Source organism: Mustelus asterias, chromosome 13 (assembly GCF_964213995.1).
Source record: "Mustelus asterias chromosome 13, sMusAst1.hap1.1, whole genome shotgun sequence".
NCBI classification, from domain to species: Eukaryota; Metazoa; Chordata; class Chondrichthyes; order Carcharhiniformes; family Triakidae; genus Mustelus; species Mustelus asterias.
The window spans coordinates 107194455-107215207 of NC_135813.1; the positions used below are offsets into that span (position 1 = coordinate 107194455).

At 42.8% G+C, this 20753-nt stretch overlaps 1 protein-coding gene across 1 annotated transcript in view; it reads right to left on the reverse strand.

The window, feature by feature from the left end:
• ift81 (intraflagellar transport 81 homolog) overlaps positions 1–20753 on the reverse strand; it is a 95961-nt gene that overhangs the window by 21802 nt on the left and 53406 nt on the right. Inside the window, exons 14-18 of the mRNA XM_078227463.1 lie at positions 18765–18854; positions 16018–16104; positions 10270–10341; positions 10079–10164; positions 8602–8647 (exon numbers count right to left, since the gene is read on the reverse strand). Coding sequence (XP_078083589.1) covers positions 8602–8647; positions 10079–10164; positions 10270–10341; positions 16018–16104; positions 18765–18854 — 381 coding nt within the window. The remainder of the gene's footprint in view (positions 1–8601; positions 8648–10078; positions 10165–10269; positions 10342–16017; positions 16105–18764; positions 18855–20753) is intronic.

Sequence of the window (20753 nt, forward strand, 5' to 3'; positions counted from 1 at the left end):
ACAACAAAGAATGACTAAGAAAGCGATAAAGAAAGGAAAGATAGGTTTTGAAGCTAGGCTAGCTTTAAATATAAAAAATGATAGTAAAAGCTTTTACAAATATATAAAAAGGAATAGAGTGGCAAGAGTGAATGTTGGACCCTTGGAGGACGTGAAGGGGGATTTAATAGTGGGAAATGAGGAAATGGCTGAAACTTTAAATAAGTTTTTTGTGTCGGTCTTCACGGTGGAAGACACAAATAGTTGACCGAATATTAACGATAGAGGGTTGGTAGGAGGAGAGGTTCTCAATACAATTAATATTACCAGGGAGGCAGTGCTTGGTAGACTAACGGGACTGAAGGTGGACAAGTCCCCGGGTCCGGATGGAATGCATCCCAGGGTACTGAAAGTAATGTCAGAGGTAATAGCGGATGCGTTAGTGGTTATTTATCAAAATTCGTTGGATTCTGGAGTAGTGCCGGCGGATTGGAAAATGGCTAATGTTACGCCGCTGTTTAAAAAAGGAAATAGACAAAAGGCGGGTAACTACAGGCCGGTTAGCTTAACGTCTGTAGTTGGGAAAATGCTGGAATCCATCATTAAAGAAGAAATAGCAGGCCATCTGGATAAGAATGGTTTGATTAAGCAGACGCAGCATGGATTCATGAGGGGAAAGTCGTGCTTGATGAACTTGTTGGATTTTTATGAAGATGTGACTAGTGCGGTTGACGGAGGGGGACCGGTGGATGCAGTATTTTTGGATTTCCAAAAGGCGTTTGATAAGGTGCCTCACAAAAGGTTGCTGAAGAAGATTGGGTCACACGGAGTTGGGGGTAGGGTGTTAGCGTGGATTGGGGATTGGCTATCCGACAGGAAGCAGAGAGTCGGAATAAATGGGTGCTTTTCTGGTTGGCAGATGGTAACTAGTGGCGTTCCACAGGGATTGGTACTGGGGCCTCAACTATTTACCATTTATATAGACGATCTGGAGGAGGGGACTGAGTGTAGGGTAACAAAGTTTGCAGACGACACAAAGATAAGTGGAAAAGTGAATCGTGTGGAGGGCGTAGAAGGTCTGCAGAGAGATTTGGACAGGCTGAGTGAGTGGGCGATGATCTGGCAGATGGAGTATAATGTTGACAAATGCGAGGTTATTCACTTTGGAGGAAATAATAGCAAATTGGATTATCTAAATGGAAAAAAATTACAACATGCTACTGTGCAAAGGGACCTGGGGGTCCTTGTGCATGAGACGCAAAAACCCAGTCTGCAGGTGCAACAGGTGATCAAGAAGGCAAATGGGATGTTGGCCTATATCGCAAGGAGGATAGAATATAAAAGCAGAGATGTCTTGCTGCATCTGTACAGGGCATTGGTGGGGCCGCAGCTGGAATACTGTGTGCAGTATTGGTCCCCTTATTTGTGGAAGGATATATTGGCCTTGGAGGGAGTGCAGAGAAGGTTCACCAGGTTGATACCAGAGATGAGGGGTGTTGATTATGAGGAGAGACTGAGCAGATTGGGTTGTACTCGTTGGAATTTAGAAGGCTGAGGGGGGATCTTATAGAGACCTATAAGATAATGAAGGGGCTGGATAGGGCAGAGGTGGAGAGATTCTTTCCACTTGGAAAGGAAGCTAGAACTAGAGGGCACAGCCTCAAAATAAAGGGGGGTCAGTTTAGGACAGAGTTGAGGAGGAACTTCTTCTCTCAGAGGGTGGTGAATCTCTGGAATTCTCTGCCCACTGAAGTGGTGGAGGCTACCTCGTTGAATATGTTTAAATCACGGATAGATGGATTCCTGAGGGATTCTAAGGGAATTAGGGGTTATAGGGATCAGACGGGTAAGTGGAACTGATCCACTTCAGATCAGCCATGATCTTATTGAATGGCGGGGCAGGCTCAAGGGACTAGATGGCCTACTCCTGCTCCTATTTCTTATGTTCTTATAGAGGGCATAGGTTTAAGGGGAGAGAGGAGAGATACAAAAGTGTCCAGAGGGGCAATTTTTTCACACACAGAGTGGTGAGTGTCAGGAACAAGCTGCCAGAGGTAGTAGTAGAGGCAGGTACAATTTTGTCTTTTAAAAAGCATTTAGATAGTTACATGGGTATGATGGGTATAGAGGGATTTGGGCCAAATGCGGGCAATTGGGACTAGCTTAGGGGTTTTAAAAAAGGGTGGCATGGATAAGTTGGGCCAAAAGGCCTGTTTCCATGCTGTAAACCTCTATGACTCTATGCTTCTGGATGCAATAGAGGAGAGGAGGGTCATCTTCTACCCCCTTCCCCCCGCGAGACGGTCAGGGGCCCAGGGGTTGGGCCAGCATTGCAGCCTGGGAAGCGGTGGCAGTGAGCAACATGCACTGGCATGGATTGGCAGGCAGTGCCACAAGAAAATGAATGACCTCATTCAGGCAGCAAGGGTGAGTGTCCATCTACTCCTGGCATAGGCCCCATCTGTCGCACCTGGAATGTCTATGTCGGGCCACTCCCTGACACCCCGTGGCCTCCCAGTGGATACTAGTTTTGCGCATTGTTAATGCATTCGAGGAGCATGCGGTGGAACTGTTGGGGGAGTCAGATGATAGATCTGTGACCAACAGCCAGGTCAGGTGCACCACAGAAGTGAGGAGCCACAAAGCCTTCATTAATATGGCCTATCTCAAGTTAGTTGCAATCTGCCCAGATATGTGTCCTTCCTTGCACTTACCCATGTGTCTTGTTTTGCAGGGGACAACCCCAATAAGGAAACCACACAACCGTCAACATCGACATCACAGGCACCATCCACCAGCACAGATATGGTCACCTTGGTGGGGACATGTTAGTGGTGAGACTTCTGGCATACTTTCTGGTGAGCACCACACAGCCATTGATGCAATCAGGTAGAGGCGGAAACCTCCAAGGACCTGGGCAATGTGGAGGTCTGCCGGAGTCGAGGAAATAGCTGGCTCCAGCCTGTTTCAGATGTCTATCACTGAAAGGATCCAGAGCTTGGTCCAGACTCAAGGGGCCATCGCCGAGGGCTTGCGCACCATGGTGCAGATGCAGTTGGTCCTCCAGGACTGGCAGAGCTAGGTGACGCTACGGCCTCTAGAGCTCACTCCAGCTGCCCCCATCCCATGGAGTGTTCCAGGGGCCCACAGACACCCTAAGGAAGGAGGAGGGGCTGGAGCCCATGTTGAGGCCTTCCACTCAGGAGACTCTGGCATTCTCCAGCCCTTCGGAATCTCCCCTTTCTGACACGATGCATCTCCCAGATAGTGGGATGAACAGGGTGCATGGCTACATCTGTGACACCTGAAACTGCCCATCAAGTGTATCATAGGCCACGGGGCGTGGAGCACAGCTCACCGCCTCCATCTCTGATGTGCATCCCAGGTGGCACCTAGACATAGCAATAGGCATGTAGGATTAAGAAGTTGTACAGTCACCAAGAGGGCACAGGTGAAGGCATATACTAGTTAGAGTTCTGTTAAATGTCAATTAGAAGATCACTAATAAATGTTATTGCACCCCACAGCTGTGACTAATCTGTCTGTGATCTGGCTCTCACAGGGATGACCCTATTCTGACCATGCGCATCGAGGCTCAGAACGTCGTTCTGAGCAAGAGAGGCCCTTCGGCCCACCGAGTCTGCGGTCCTCCATTCCCAGCAGCTGTGCCAGAACCCTGATTGCCATTTTGGGTGCAAAGTGGTTCTCGCCATGAAAACGGAGGATACCAAACCATTTGGAGCCGGGTGCGAACCTGATTCTTAGCATCACACGCAATCTTCCCAACTCATCACACTGATCGATGGGCAGGATGAGGTGGTAAGATCACGCCCGTCATTTCATTGTTCAGATGGGGTATTCAAACCAAAACGGGCCTGACAGCTGTGGCCAACATCTAACAGCAACTTCAGCTGGTGAGACTTGCCCATGCACATTTGGACGTTTGCGTTTTATGCATGGCGAGTTGCTGAAATGTCAAGTGGGTGACTTTGTGAACACCTTCATTCAGTGTGCAAGCACCACCCCAAGCATTCCCTATTTTAATTATCTACCTTGTTCTCACGCTGACGTCGATCCTTGGCTGACTGCAGTGTTCCAATGAAGTTCAACACAAGTGTGAGAAACAGCACCTCATCTTTCATTTAGGTACTTTACAGCCTTGGGGCTCAACATAGAGTTCAACAATCTCAGACCATAATCCACCACCATTCTTTGTACTTGCTTTTTTTGTGGTTTTGCTTTCAGTCGGCAGCTGTGCAGTATTCTACCATTCATGCCTCCTCTGGACATATCTTTTGTTTCTTTACTTGTCCCATTACTACTCCCTTTGGTTTTGCCCCACCAATTCTTCCATCATTTTATGTCTTCCGCCCCATCAGAGATCTTCCCTTCTGTTCTTTTTTCACTGTGCCAATTTGACCTACTTAAAATCGATTACAGCTCCAATTTGTCCCAGTTCTGATGAAAGGTCATCACCCTGAAACAATTTATCTATTTTCTCTCTCCTCAGGTGCTAACAGATCCTGAGTATTTCAAGTATTTTTTTTAAATTTCAGATTTTCAGCATCTGCAATGCATTGCTTTTATTATTATACTGAATAATATTCTAGCTTGGGGAAAAGATGATCTGGGACCTGAGTGAATGAAGTAAGCAACTGTGCATCTCACTAATCAAGCAGATCGAAGGAATGTGAATAAACTGAGGAGCAATGGAGAAGTGCAAACTAGAGTGGATAAGTTGAGTGTCAAACCAAGAACAGGAGAAATAAAGAGAGAGGAAGAAAAATTGGACAAAGAAAAAGATCAACAGAAAGGTAAAGTGAAAACATTTATAAAAATATATTTTAAATTCTCCTCAATTGATACCTCAAGGAGTGAAAATTTAGACATTCAACAGTTAATTTGCAGTGCCCAGGTTAATTGCTAGTGGTCACTGTTCTCCTGAAGGCTGGGTAATTTGCTGCGGACAATGGTCTGTTTGAGGTTGTGCGGTTGTTTGAAGGCAAGAAGTGGGGGTGTGGGGATGGCCTTGGCGAGATGTTCGTCTTCATCAATGACATGTTGAAGGCTCCTGAGGAGATGCCGTAGCTTTTCCGCTCCGGGGAAGTACTGGACAACGAAGGGTACTCTGTCCACTGTGTCCCGTGTTTGTCTTCTGAGGAGGTCGGTGCGGTTTTTCGCTGTGGCGCGTTGGAACTGTTGATCAATGAGTCGAGCGCCATATCCTGTTCTTATGAGGGCATCTTTCAGCGTCTGGAGGTGTCTGTTGCGATCCTCCTCATCCGAGCAGATCCTGTGTATACGGAGGGCTTGTCCGTAGGGGATGGCTTCTTTAACATGTTTAGGGTGGAAGCTGGAGAAGTGGAGCATCGTGAGGTTATCCGTGGGCTTGCGGTACAGTGAGGTGCTGAGGTGACCGTCCTTAATGGAGATGCGTGTGTCCAAGAATGCAGCCGATTCCGGAGAGTAGTCTATGGTGAGTCTGATGGTGGGATGGAACTTGTTGATGTCATCATAGAGTTGTTTCAGTGATTGTTCACCATGAGTCCAAAGGAAGAAAATGTCATCGATGTATCTAGTGTATAGCATCGGTTGAAGGTCCCGTGCGGTGAAGAAGTCTTGTTTGAACCTGTGCATGAAGATGTTGGCATATTGAGGTGCGAATTTGGTCCCCATGGCTGTTCCGTGTGTCTGGATGAAGAACTGGTTGTTGAAGGTGAAGATATTGTGGTCCAGGATGAAGCGGATGAGATGTAAAATTGCATCTGGAAACTGGCAGTTGTTGGCGCTGAGCACTGAGGCCGTTGCAGCAATGCCATCGTCATGGGGGATGCTGGTGTAGAGTGCCGAGACATCCATTGTGACGAGGCGCTCCTGGTTCATGTAAATTAAGTCTGTGTCTTTATGTGCTCTGTTTGTGAACAGAATTCCCACTCACCTGAAGAAGGGGCTTGCAGCTCCGAAAGCTTGTGTGGCTTTTGCTACCAAATAAACCTGTTGGACTTTAACCTGGTGTTGTTAAACTTCTTACTGTGTTTACCCCAGTCCAACGCCGGCATCTCCACATCATGACTCCTCTTGTAGCCATGGTATTCATATGGCTAGTGCTGTTCAGTTATTGGCCAATGGTAACCCCCCAGGGTGTAGGCAGCAGGAGATTCAGCGATGATAATGCCACTGAATGTCGAGGGGTGATGATTAGATTTTCTTTTGTTGGAGATGACTGCCTGGCACTTGTGTGGCACAAATGTTACTTGTAACTTGTCAGTCCAAGCCTGGATATTGTCCAGGTCTTGCTGCATTTGGACATGGACTGCTTCAGTCATGAAGGGTGCTGAACATTGTGTAATCATCAGCAAACACCCCCACTTCTGATCTTATGATGGAAGGAAAATAATTGATGAAGCAGCTGAAGATGGTCAATCTCTTTGAAGTGTGGCATTCCTACATCTGGTTTGATGAGTGCAGGATGAAAAGCTTCAACAGCGTGTCTCTTTTTCCAGTAATACTCAAATTAAGTATCACCAAGTGACGATAAGCAGTATTGTCCAAACAGACTTCTTTATCAGTTGAAGTGAGATTCCAGTAATACGATAATTTATTGATGCTTTGGGCTGGATTTTCTGTTGGGGTCAGGATTTACATTTGATCTTGATGTCAGGATCCTGACCGCACACCACACAAGCCAAAACTCTGCAAGTGATTACCAAATACATGTGTGGAACAATGTTTTTTGGTCTGTGTATGCCGGTGAGATTTTTAATGATAGAAAAAATCTGATAGGTTATAATTGACCAGCACCACCGTATGCCTATTTTAATGTTTAAAAAAGCTCAAGTTTAAAAATAAGGTCATGCATTGGTTGCAGTTACATCATAGTTGACATGTTGCCCTAACAGCATGGAGTTAAAAATCCAACATAAATCGTTGCAGCATGTTCTGTCAGGTAAGGTCAGGATATGCTCTATAATGAAGCGTTAGTTTATAAAGTTTATTTATTAGTGTCACAAATAGCCTTACATTAACACTGCAATGAAGTTACTGTGAAAATCCCCTAGTCGCCACACTCCGGCGCTTGTTCGAGTACGCTGAAGGAGAATTTAGCACGGCCAATCCACCTAACCAGCACATTTTTTGGACTGTGGGAGGAAACCGGAGCACCCAGAGGAAACCCACGTAGACACAGCGAGAACGTGCAAATTCCACACAGACAGTGACCCAAGCTGGGAATTGAACCTGGTCCCCTGCACTGTGAGGCAGCAGTGCTGACCACTGTGCCACCGTGCTGCCCAGATTAGAATACTGAATGACAATTTGGTATATTCCCAGCTTCTTTGGGGTATGGGTTACAGATTAACTTTGGTTTATGTGGTTCAACCGCTACTATAAGCATTGCTGAAGTTGCACAGCACAATGTGTTGAATACGGAGCAATAGAATGCATGCTTGCCCCCACAGTCCCTGATCTCGGTCAGAAAATCTGGGGTTTAAAGAGGAAAATTACCCCTGGCCAATTTTGTGGTTAAATGGTCAATTATCTTAAATATTCCAACACAATTTTTACTAGATTAAGAGGTATCTATGTTGGTTCAGTAACACAAGTACAGCACCTGCCTCTCAATGCAATGGTTGCAGATTTAAAAAGCAGTGCTCCCCATTGTTCAGCCTTGTCTGTCGTCATTGAGTACAAGTTTGGTAGTTCCCTAGGGGCAGTAGATTAATGGAAAATTTGATATTGTCATCTCATACCACTGGCAAGCTTTGTAGAGTCTCTTATTTAGATAGCTATCTTAAACTCACATATACCTTGTTCAAGTAAATTAAAAAATTAAACTGCATTATTTTGACCCAGTAATCTAACAAAGCATCTAACTCCCACCCTCGAACTTTAATGTGGAACTGCAGCACCAAGCAGTTGATAAAATTAGAGCAAAGAAAGGTAAAAAGAAATTCTCAAACTGAATGCAAAACATCTCTTCCCGTTTTAATATTCAAGGAACCTTTATCCATATGGATCAGAATTTCAGACTTTTAGTGGACAGCCAAATTATTTTTAGGCAACTCAAACAATCTAATTTCCAACCATATATGGGAAAAATAAAATAAGCAAGAAATTGAAGAAACCTTAGTCCCAGGTCCAAGAATATGTGAATCTGCGTCAGCATCAATGTCATCTGGGAATAATCACATGCAACCCTAAACAAATGCAACTCAGTCCAGCTGCTTGCTACAAATTAGTGTTCTTCAATCCTGATGATAGGTCAACAGATTTTAAAATTTAAGTTAATATGCAACATACGACTTAATTTATTTACGACCACTGTCCAAGTTTCTTTTGCAACTATTTGAAAAGGAATGTGGTGTTGTTATAAATGACAAGCTTCCCTTCCTTCTGCTACAGTTCATGCTTGAATTCACAATTGCTGATGTTGCCTCTTCTCAAGAGATTAGTTACAGATGACAACAGCTACAAAGTTTTCTTTCGAGTATAACTGTGCCAGGACCTCTGGACAGCTGGCTGGATCCTTCATTGTCTGCTAGAAGGCAATGAGTTAGCCAAGATAGATTTTCACAAAGTACAGTATCAATCCTTACATGGCCTATTGCACTGAAAGAGACTCACCTTTCCCAGATTTTCTTGCTCCAGGATATTACGATTATACTGCTCCCTAAAAATATAAAATAATTACTCAATCAATACCGGTTGCATGGATTTTGCTAATTACTCAACTGGAATTACGAACAGTTTCTTCTGCAGTTACATAACAACACAGCAATATAGAATCAGCAATTTGTACTAGAATATCTGAGTATCAGACCTATACTTAGTTAACAATTATTTTGGCAGGTATTGTATGATCGTTATTTCCTGAAGTCTGAAAAACAACTTCAATGATGGATGACTTTAAAATGCTTCCTTCTGTCTGAAAGTATGAGAAGCAATATTATCTTGGAAGCCAAATTTTTTCAAAGATATCTCCTCGAGAATTATCTTTTCAAATAAGCAACTATATTAACAAGCATTTTTGCACCAAGTATAGTTTGGTTATATTGGGGTTCTTACAGCCTCCCAAATAGGAAGCATTTTGTACCACTAATTTAATGTATGCACTTTCACAGTGAGCAAAGGATCATCCCTTATTACTGGGGAGTTCTTTTTATACTCCTTTCAGGAGCTGTTCTCCTCCAATGCATACGTCTTGTACCCTACTCTCACCCATTCCAAGTCATTTATTCACACATTCTGACATGGCTACTAAGACACTAAATTTGAATAAAATTCTTCCAGAGGGATCATCTTCATCCACAATGTATTTTCCTCCACAATGTAGTTATAGTGTGGCAAATTACTGAGAAAATAGTACACCCTATGGTACAATGTATTAATCTTATGCAAGTAGATTGCCAAAAGGAAAATAACTTTGTAACGTACAATAAATCCATTTTTGTCCAAGTAGGGAAAGAATAAGATGGAAAAATGGAAAATCCTGTTTCAAGACAGTTGTACAAAACTCTGAGATCTTGACATAAACTACAAGGTGCATGCAATACCAAGGACTTAAACAAAGTATCCTTCATGAAAACTCCAGGTGGAATAGCCCTGGATTTGATAAATAGCAATATAAACTCTAACAACTAGTACAGAACAATATCACGGCTTCTATTAATGGATTTTCATAGCATTCCTAATGGTGAATTAGTGCAGAAGCTAAGTTGAAGAGCAAGAAAAATATTTTAGTGAGGAAGTTGCCAGGAAATTTGGGCAAGTGAAGTAGACAACAAGGACTTGAAAACAAAAGATGGTGAAAGGTCAGATGTTCAAACAAGCAAAAAGTGGCACAGGAGTAAAACGGCATATTGAAATGGACCCAGAGGTAAGACATGCTCTTACTATCATGCTTAGGTAAGAAATGCAATGGGGTGTAGCTATGTAGGGCAGATTCCTTGAGGAAGAATTCAAAAGGTGCCAGGTTTTGGTAAGTGAAAAAAAAGAAACTGATCCATGGCTCAAGAGTCCTAACATGAACATCTACAAAACAACAGGCTCAAAAATGTAAAGACAAATGCAAAAACTCACATTTTAGCATTTGTACATTTACCTTAAGGCTTTTCTTCTTTCTTGTGGATCTGCAGAAACGTATAGTTTCATTTCATCAGCAGCTCGTTGTATCTGTCTTTCAGTAATCTGTTCAATAGAAGACAATTCAAACATCTGCAAATCTTTTTTTTTCTCCCCAGAATATTTAAAATCAGTATTAATAAATAGTAATTTACCCATATGGGCAGTTACCTTTTTCAAGCAGTTGATGTAATGGTATCTAGTTTCCTCCTGTCCACATTCTTCTCTAAGCCCTTGGACTTCCTGCAAATGTTTCCAATTTAAGAATCACTTGGCAGGATAAAAATTCTAACATATACCCACCCTACTTTTCTTTGAATAATGTATGAAAGGAAACTTGCATGTTAACTGAAATGATTTTTGGCTACAATTCACCATCATTAAAATTAGCTTATAGTACTTCTTTTAAAAATCAAAGCACCTTTTTCTAAACAAAACCTATTTACATAATGAGGCCTATGCATACAGAAAAATGTATTTTGTAATGAAAATATGTAAAAATAATCACTGGTCCTTCAGAAAGCAGAATTACTGTCTCTACTAGCAGCTGAATCTTCTAAAGCTGATCCTTGATAAGAACTACTTTACTGGTTTATAACTCTAAAAATTAAATTTACTTTTCTCAGCCTCAACTTTAAAAGGAAGAAAAACTTGCATGATCTGGTCTTTTGCATGGAAGTGAACAGAGAGCATCAGTGAACGGTTCTCCCAACTGATACAAAGCCTGCACTGCCATTCAACAAGATAATAGCTGATATGTTTGTGTTTCCAATTCCATATTCCCATCTACCCCCAATAATCATAGAACCAGAGAAATGTTATAATGCAGAAAGAGGTCATGCATTTATTAAACAAAGGTGCTGGAAAGTGGGGTTATTTTAACCCCACTTTCCAGCACCTGGTCCATAGCCTTGCAGTTTACAGCACTTCAGATTAAGATCCAGGTATCTTTTAAATGATTTGAGCATTTCAGCCTCAACCACCAACTTAGGCAGTGAATCCCAGACACCCATCACCCTTTGGTTAAACAGTTTTTTCTTATGTCCCCTCTAATCTTTCTACCAATTACCTTAAATCTGTGCCCTTGGTAAATTACCTCTTAGCTCGGGGAAACAAGTCTTTCCTGTCTACCTAGTCTAGGCCTTTTATAATTTTGTACACCTCAATTAGGTCACCCCTTATCTTCTTCTGGTCCAAGGAAAACAACCCTAGCCGATCCAATTTCTCCTCATAACTGCAATTTTCAAGGCTTGGCCACATTCTTGTAAATCTCCTCTGCATTCTCTCCAGAGCAATTATGTCCTTCGTGTAACGTGGTGACCAGAACTGTACACAAAATTCCATCTGTGGCCTAATCAGCATTTTATACAGTTCCATCATGGCATCCCTGCTTTTGTATTCAATACCTCGCCCAATAAAGGATAGCATTCCATATTTTGTTTGACCACCTTGTCCACCTGTCCTGCCATCCCTCAAAGACTGTGCACATGCACTCCATGGTGTCTCACTTCCTCAACTCCTCTCTATATCCTCCCAATAATTGAGTGTGACTTGGTTTGTTTGTCCTTCTCAAATGCATTACCTCACTTTTCCAGAATTTCTTTTGCCACTTCTCCACCCACTCAACCAAATAATTGATATAATGCTGGGGTCTAGCGCTATTCTCTTCACTATCAACTACATGGTCGTTTTTTTGTGTCATCTGCAAATTTCCTAATCATGCTCCCACATTTAAGTCTAAATCATTAATATATACAGAAAACAGCAAGGGCCCCAACATAGAGCTCGGTGGAACACCACTGGAAACCAATTCTCATTCGCAAAGAAATCCATCAACGATTACTATTTGTTTCCTGTCACTGAACTAATTTTGGATCCAATCAGCCACCTTCTCCTGTATCCCTTTTCTGACCAACCTTCCATGTGGAACCTTGTCAAAATGCCTTACTGAAATCCATGTAGACACTATCCACTGCACTACCCTCATCAATCCTCCTTGTCACTTCCTCAAAAAATTCCAAGTTAGTAAGGCACGAACTTCCCCGAACAAAACCATGCTGACTATTTCAAAGACTATTTCCTCGGGTGGATGGAGCTATTACAAGGGGGCACAACTATAGGGTTCATGGTGGGAGATATAGGAAGGTTATCAGAGGTAGCTTCTTTACGCAGAGAGTGGTTGGGGTGTGGAATGGACTGCCTGCAGTGATAGTGGAGTCAGACACTTTAGGAACATTTAAGCGGTTATTGGATAGGCACATGGAGCACACCAGGATGATAGGGAGTGGGATAGCTTGATTTTGGTTTCAGATAAAGCTCGGCACAACATCGTGGGCCGAAGGGCCTGTTCTGTGCTGTACTGTTCTATGTTCTATGACTATCCCTGATTAATCTGTGCCCAACTGACAGTTTATCCTGTCTCTCAGAATTGTTTCCAATAATCTATCCACCTCTGAAGTCAGACTAATCAGCCTATAATTTTCTGCCCTATTCCTTGAACACTTTTTAAACAATGATACAATGTTCTCAGACCTCCAATCCTCTGGGACCTCATCTGTATCTAATAAGGATTGGAAAATGATCATCAGAATATCCATATTTCCTCCCCGGCTTCCTTCAACAGCCTGGGATACAATCCATCTGGTCCTGCTGATTTATCCAACTTTGATTCCCTAACAAGAATCTACTTCTGCCTTAAAAAATATTCAGTGACCCCACTTCCACTGCTCCATAGTTGCACAACCCTCAGAAAAAATTCTCCTCATCTCTATCCTATAAGGGCGACCCCTAATTTTAAGAGTGTCCTCTACTTCTGGACTCACTCGCAAGAGGAAACATCTTTTCCAAGACCATTCAGGATCTTGTATACTTTAATCAAGTCACTCATCAATCCAGTGGAAACATGCCCAGCCTATGCAACCTATCCTCTGAAGAAGCCCATTCATTTCAGGTATCAATCTAGTAAGCCTCCTTTGAACTGTCTTCAACACACTTGCATCCTTCCTTAAATGAGACAACAAAACTACAAACAGTATTCAAGATGTGGTCTCACCAATGCCTGTATTACGGAAGCTAAATTTCCTTATTTTTATGTTCAATTCCTCTCGTAATAAAGGAGAGTATTCCACTTGTCTTCTTGATTACATGCATTACCTGCATACAACTTTTTGTGAATCATGTACAAGAACACCTAGATCCCTCTGCATCTTGGAATTCTGCAGTCATTCTCCATTTAAGTAATACTCTGCCCTTTTATTCTTCCTGCCAAAGTGAATAGCTTCACATTTTCCCACATTATAGTTTGTTTGCCAGTTATCTGTCCATTCACTCAACCTATCTATATCCATCTCCAAACTCCTTGGCTTCTTCATAACATACTTTCCTAGCTATTTTTGTATCATCTGCAAATTTAGCTACCACATTTTTGTTCCCCTCATCCAAACCTTGATATAAATTCTAAAAGGTTGAGGCCCCGGCAGACCCCTGCAGGACTCCACTAATCACGTTCTGCCAATCAGACAAAGGCCAATTTATACATACTCTTTGTTTTCTGCCAGCTAGCCAACCTTCTATCTGGACTAATATGTTATCACCTACATAATGAGTTTTTAGCTTCCGCAAAAGCTTTGAATGAATGAAGAAAGTCATTAGTTGCAATGTTTCATCATAAAACCTTGGTAAATCGCTTAAATGTACATTTCCTTGGGTAAGTGAAATAACAAACAGGGAGATGTTAAAGATGTTGCTGCTCTAGCCTGGAAAGATCCCAACACAGAAATTCAGGATTCCAGCCACCGTCACAGCTGGCAGTACCATCCTTTCTCTGTTCTGAGTTGCGAGTCTGCTTGCAAGTGGAAGTAGGTTATGTGAGCACTTCCTTCATAAAATGGGGTAGATGCAAATATCCATTCTGGCTTAGGCTGTTATCGGAAAAGTATTCCTGGAAGATCCTGGGTGGATAAAGCCTCCTGCTGACATCCCTCCTCCCTTCCTCTCGGTGAGCAGATTGACCTCTTCTCTGCTACCTCTGCTCCATCTGCCTCTCATGCTGCAAACAAGGTGCATGATCACTGCAGCACCCATGAGTGGAAACAAGTGGTCTGACCAGAACCCTTGAAGTCAAAACCAAGGCAATTTCCATGTGCAGCACCACTTCCTGTCAGCTTCACCAGCCAAAACGGTGTACATATCATTAAAGTAATCGGTGCTAAGGAGCCAAGTTTTTGCAGTAATTGCTTCATAGACAATTTATTTTACAAGTATATAATCATATACATCAATGCTATCCTATTTTCAAATAGGATTACATATCCAAAAACTAATAATTTAACATGAAAGTAATTTAATTCATTGTTGTCAATGTAACATTAAAAACAGCTTTATCATAATTTGGAACTCCTTTGAAAAATGAATGAAGGATTATCTTGTTATAACAGCTTCAAACAGCATTGAGTCATACTAAACAAAAGGTCCCTGACTAAATTCCCAGTTTGAGTTAGCAAGGACTGCAACTGGGATGCAACATTGTGTCCAGACAAAAAACAGCCATTGTTCTTCAGCAAGGTACTTTGTGAACCTCTTCACCAGCAAGAGTCCTTTCCTTCAGAAAAGGCAAAAGAAAATCCTCAAATCTGGTTACTTCCACATTTGAATAATAATATTGAGAACGAGTTCCACACTCATGTTTTCTGTACTGATTCCATGAGATTCAGGTAGTTATTTTGTAAGTTTCCTAAATGTAACTAAACTGTATAGCTCATTGCCAGCGGTAGCTACTAATTAAGTAAACAAAAACAGAAAATGCTGGAAAATCTCAGCAGGTCTGACAGCGTCTGTGGATAGAGAATAGAGCTCATGTTTTGAGTCAGGATGAATCTTCGTCAGAGTTGAAGAAAAGGAAAATAAGACAAGATGTATATTGTGGTGGTGGGGGGTGCTGTAACTGATAGGGATGACATGGACAAAAAGACAAAGGGAATGTGATGATAAGGGCTAGGAATGGTGCTGATAGCATCCATTAAGAGATCGAAATGTATAAATGAGAGAACAAAGGTGCAGAGTATAGGAATGTGGCAGATGGCCCGAGTGGGGGGAGGGGGTGAAATAAGATGGAAAGCAAGATTTTAGAAGTGGAAAAATGAAAATAAGAATATAAAGTAATAAAAATGGATTAATATGAAAAGAAGTAATGAAATAAAATGAAATAAAGGGAAACGGAGTGGAAGGAGACAACAGAGTTCATGCTTTGAAGTTTTTGAACTCAATGTCCAGTCCAGAAGGATGTAAAGTGCCTATTTGGAAGATGAAGTGCTGTTCCTCCAGTTTACGTTGGGATTCTCTGGAACACTGCAAAAAGCTAAGGACGGATACGTGGACAGGGGAGCAGGGTGGTGTGTTGAAATAGCAAGCGATGGAAAGGGCTGGGTCCTGCTTGTTGATGGACAAAAGGTGTTCTGTAAAGCGGTCACCTAGTCTATGTTTGGTCTCTCAGATGTAGAGTAGACCACATTGGGAGTAGCGAATGCAACAGATCAGTTTAAAGGAGGCGAATGTGAAACACTGCTTCACCTGAAAAGAGTGTTTGGGCCCTGGAGTGGTGAGCAAGGAGGAAGTGAAGGGGCAGGTGTTGCACCTTCTACAATTGCATGGGAAAGTGCCATTGGCAGTGGGTGAGGTGTTGGGTGTGATTGAGGAATGGATCAGGGTGTCCCAGAAAGAGCAGTCCCTGCAGTATACTGACAGGGGGAGTAAGGGGGAAGTAGTGGCATCATGCTGGAGTTAGCGGAAATGGCAGAGGCTGATCCTTTGACTGCAGAGGCCGGCAGGGTGAAAAATCAGGTCAAGGGCGACCCTATCCTGGTTCTGGGAGGGAGTGGAGGGGGTGAGAAAATAAGTGAAATATGCATGACTTATTCCTACCTGTTCAAGCTTAGATCGATTACTTTCCAATCCTGCTGCGCAACTGTCATAGAGTGATTTTTTTTCTTCGTACTCTTGAGTTAATTCCTAATGTGAAATGGCAAAACGTCACATAAATGAAACAATGAGCTAGCACTGTGCGACATTAAAACAATCTGTGTCCTTGCCAATCACAGGTCAAGACTTTGTATTTTAACATAGAACATAGAAAGCCACAGCACAAACAGGCCCTTCGGCCCACAAGTTGCGCCGATCACATCCCCACCTCTAGGCCTATCTATAGCCCTCAATCCCATTAAATCCCATGTACTCATCCAGAAGTCTCTTAAAAGACCCCAACGAGTTTGCCTCCACCACCACCGACGTCAGCCGATTCCACTCACCCACCACCCTCTGAGTGAAAAACTTACCCCTGACATCTCCTCTGTACCTACCCCCCAGCACCTTAAACCTGTGTCCTCTCGTAGCAACCATTTCAGCCCTTGGAAATAGCCTCTGAGAGTCTACCCTATCCAGACCTCTCAACATCTTGTAAACCTCTATCAGGTCACCTCTCATCCTTCGTCTCTCCAGGGAGAAGAGACCAAGCTCCCTCAACCTATCCTCATAAGGCATGCCCCCCAATCCAGGCAACATCCTTGTAAATCTCCTCTGCACCCTTTCAATGGCTTCAACATCTTTCCTGTAATGAGGTGACCAGAACTGCGCGCAGTACTCCAAGTGGGGTCTAACCAGGGTCCTATAAAGCTGCAGCATTATCTCCCGACTCCTAAACTCAATCCCTCGATTAATGAAGGCCAGTACGCCTTCTTGACCGCATCCTCCACCTGCGAGGCCGATTTAAGAGTCCTATGGACCCGGACCCCAAGGTCCTTCTGATCCTCTACACTGCTAAGAATGGTACCCTTCATATTATACTGCTGCTTCATCCCATTGGATCTGCCAAAATGGATCACCACACACTTATCCGGGTTGAAGTCCATCTGCCACTTCTCCGCCCAGTCTTGCATTCTATCTATGTCTCGCTGCAACTTCTGACATCCCTCCAAACTATCCACAACACCACCTACCTTGGTGTCGTCAGCAAACTTACCAACCCATCCCTCCACTTCCTCATCCAGGTCATTTATGAAAATGACAAACAGCAAGGGTCCCAGAACAGATCCCTGGGGCACTCCACTGGTCACTGACCTCCATGCAGAGAAAGACCCCTCCACAGCCACTCTCTGCCTTCTGCAGGCAAGCCAGTTCTGGATCCACAAGGCAACAGCCCCTTGGATCCCATGCCCTCTCACTTTCTCAAGAAATCTTGCATGGGGGACCTTATCGAACGCCTTGCTGAAGTCCATATAGACCACATCCACCGCTCTTCCTTCGTCAATGTGTTTGGTCACATTTTCAAAGAACTCAACCAGGCTCGTAAGGCACGACCTGCCCTTGACAAAGCCGTGCTGACTACTTTTGATCATACTAAACTTCTCTAGATGATCATAAATCCTGTCTCTCAGGATCCTCTCCATCAACTTACCAACCACTGAGGTTAGACTCACCGGTCGGTAATTTCCCGGGCTGTCCCTGTTCCCTTTCTTGAATATAGGGACCACATCTGCAATCCTCCAATCCTCCGGAACCTCTCCCGTCTCCATCGACGATGCAAAGATCATCGCCAAAGGCTCCGCAATCTCCTCCCTCGCCTCCCACAGTAACCTGGGGTACATCCCATCCGGTCCCGGCGACTTACCAACCTTGATGCCATTCAATAGTTCCAACACATCCTCTTTCTTTATGTCCACATGCTCGATCCTTTCTGTCCACCGCAAACCAGCAGTACAACCACCCAGATCCCTTTCCACCGTGAATACCGAGGTAAAGTATTCATTAAGCAGCTCCGCCATTTCTAACGGTTCCGCACAAACTTTTCCCCCTTCACCTTTTAAGGGTCCTATGCCTTCACATCTCATCCTTTTACTCTTGACATATTTGTAGAAAGCCTTGGGATTCTCCTTAATCTTACCCGCCAAGGCCTTCTCATGACCCCTTCTCGCTCTCCTAATTTCCTTCTTAAGCTCCTTCCTACATCCCGTATACTCCTCTAAATCCTTAACACCTCCTAGCTCTCTGAACCTTCTGTACGCCTCTCTTTTCTTATTCACCAGGTTCATCACAACCTTCGTGCACCACGGTTCCCGTACCCTACCAACACCCCCCTGTCTCATCGGAACGTTGTCATGCAGAGCTCCAGACAAACATTCCTTGAAAATCCTCCACTTTCCTTCGGTACTTTTCCCCAAGAATGCCTCCTTCCAATTTACCCGTCTAATTTCCTCCCTGATGACACTGTATTTCCCTTTACTCCAGAGAAACACTTCAAATATTTTCAAATACACTCACAATTATTAGCTCAAGTAATCCAAACAGATGTACACCAAACCAAACACTTGGATATGGAATGAAATAGCAATACTTTATATTTAGGGTCTAACAATTGATCTGCTATTGAATGCCAAAAATGTGAGCTTTGTTTGTTTAAGGCCAATTATTCCCCATATAATACTCCTTCCAGCACTTCCCTGTACAATTATAGCTGTTCTATGGTTGGTATGCAATTGCAATTTGTCTGCCAAATGCAACAATACAATTTGGTAAACCGATTTAATGCTTTGATTTAGCAAGCAACTGATAATCATACGGGCAAGTAGTAACATATTCAACATTACCCACTTTGTTGTTTAAAGACCACGACTTACCTGACACTTTTGTCGCAATGGTCGTAGTTCTTTGATGACAGGAGCCAAGGCGGTCTTCTTTTCAGCAATAAGGGCATTAAGTTTCTTTACCTGCAGAATTGTTTTCAACAACAAAAGATTAGTGCCAATTTGAGGTCTGTACATTGCCACTTAGAGGATTTCTTTTTCACCTACTCCGTGGGCGTGAGATCATTCCTGCCACTACGCTCCCGCGGCAATGAGGTCGGAGAATTTGTCAGCCAGCCAAATCTCCGTTCACTGTAGCAGAATGGGAAAATCCCACCGGTGTGAACGATGATAAGATTACGGCCCAAGTCTCTTTTTCTTCACAATCAGAAGTATGAAGTTAACGTGTACACATTAAAATTTCACCAATGCAATGCAGTTTGAACCCAACATTTTTTTTTTGTTGTGAATTTTTATAACTCAGATACACATCCGTTTCCAAGGAATCAAAAACCTCATTTGGTTTATTATTCCTGACCAGGCACGGTTAATGTTGCAGGACAGAAGTGGAAATCGTGTTCATTCCAAGTACTGACATCCTTCATTTTGCCAAACAGGGGCAGCATGTAGCACAGTGGTTAGCACTGCTGCTTCACAGCTCCAGGGTCCCGAGTTCAATTCCCGGCTTGGGTCACTGTCTGTGTGGAGTTTGCACATTCTCCTCGTGTCTGCGTGGGTTTCCTCCGGGTGCTCCGGTTTCCTCCCACAGTCCAAAGATGTGCGGGTTAGATTGATTGGCCATGCTAATAATTGCCCTTAGTGTCCTGAGATGCGTAGGTTAGAGAGATTAGTGGGTAAATATGTAGGGATATGGGGATAGGGCCTGGGTGGGACTGTGGTCGGTGCAGACTCGATGGGCCGAATGGCCTCTTTCTGTATTGGAGGGTTTCTATGATTCTATGAAACATAATGAATTGAATTTTTAAAATAGCATCTGGCATTGATGAAGTGAACAAACAGACCAAAAAACTTCCCAAGGCTGCTGTTGTCCACTTCCTTGTGGTCAGCCTCAGAGTTCTGTTGCCAATTGCATGAAAGCATGTTGTACTTCACTCGGTTACACATGGGCCCCAGCAATCACAACAGGGAAGAAAAATACCTTTAAAAGCAAATAGGCCACAGCCCAATAAAAAACATTTAAAGGGCTCATGGCATTAGATTTAAAGGGCACATACTTCTAAGAAAGAAATACAGTAGTGTGAGATCTTAATTTGTTATGCTAAAACATAACAAAACAAACACTCTGTTTGAATCATGAATGCACATGGAAATTTAACCAGTTTGGATGTGTACTGAATGACCTCAACAGTGTTTTTTTCTTTGTTATTAATAAATTGTTAAATTTTCAAGCAACAAACTAGCTCTCTAATTGAGTGGCAGCAATAGTGCTGCAAGGGAAACACATGCCATACTTCTTTTAAATCAAAATGCAATACATCATTACCTGACTACATTTTTCATGAAGTTGTTACAGAGTATGTTAGAATAAGAGAATTATGTTCACTAGAGTGTTACAACTTAATCTAGCTTTGAACCATTTTACAAATTGTTGCATTTTTCTTATTCAACTTAAATTTCAATTAGCTTAGTCAATTAAGTGTTAAAAGTTTCCTTCTTTGTTTTAAATGATTACACTTTCTGTAAACAGTAGGGCTAAATTATTGAACGATGGGCAAGTGAATTCAACAATACTGCTTGGGTCAGATGCCTAATGGCTAGGGGAATGTACCCTTGTGATGAACAACAATTTTTAGGAAGACTGGGAAGGAAATTGACAAGTAAAAAAAATACAAAATTAAGTTTGTGCATCTTCCCTGACAATTTAAAATAGACATGTCATAGATAGCTACTGTACAGGATTGTGAAATTGGCAAAAAATGCATTCCACTTGTTTGCTCCAGAATTTAATGATCACTCCTGAGCGATAGAAGTGATCTCACACAATTTGTTCACATGCTGTCACATAGATCACACTGATGTAAA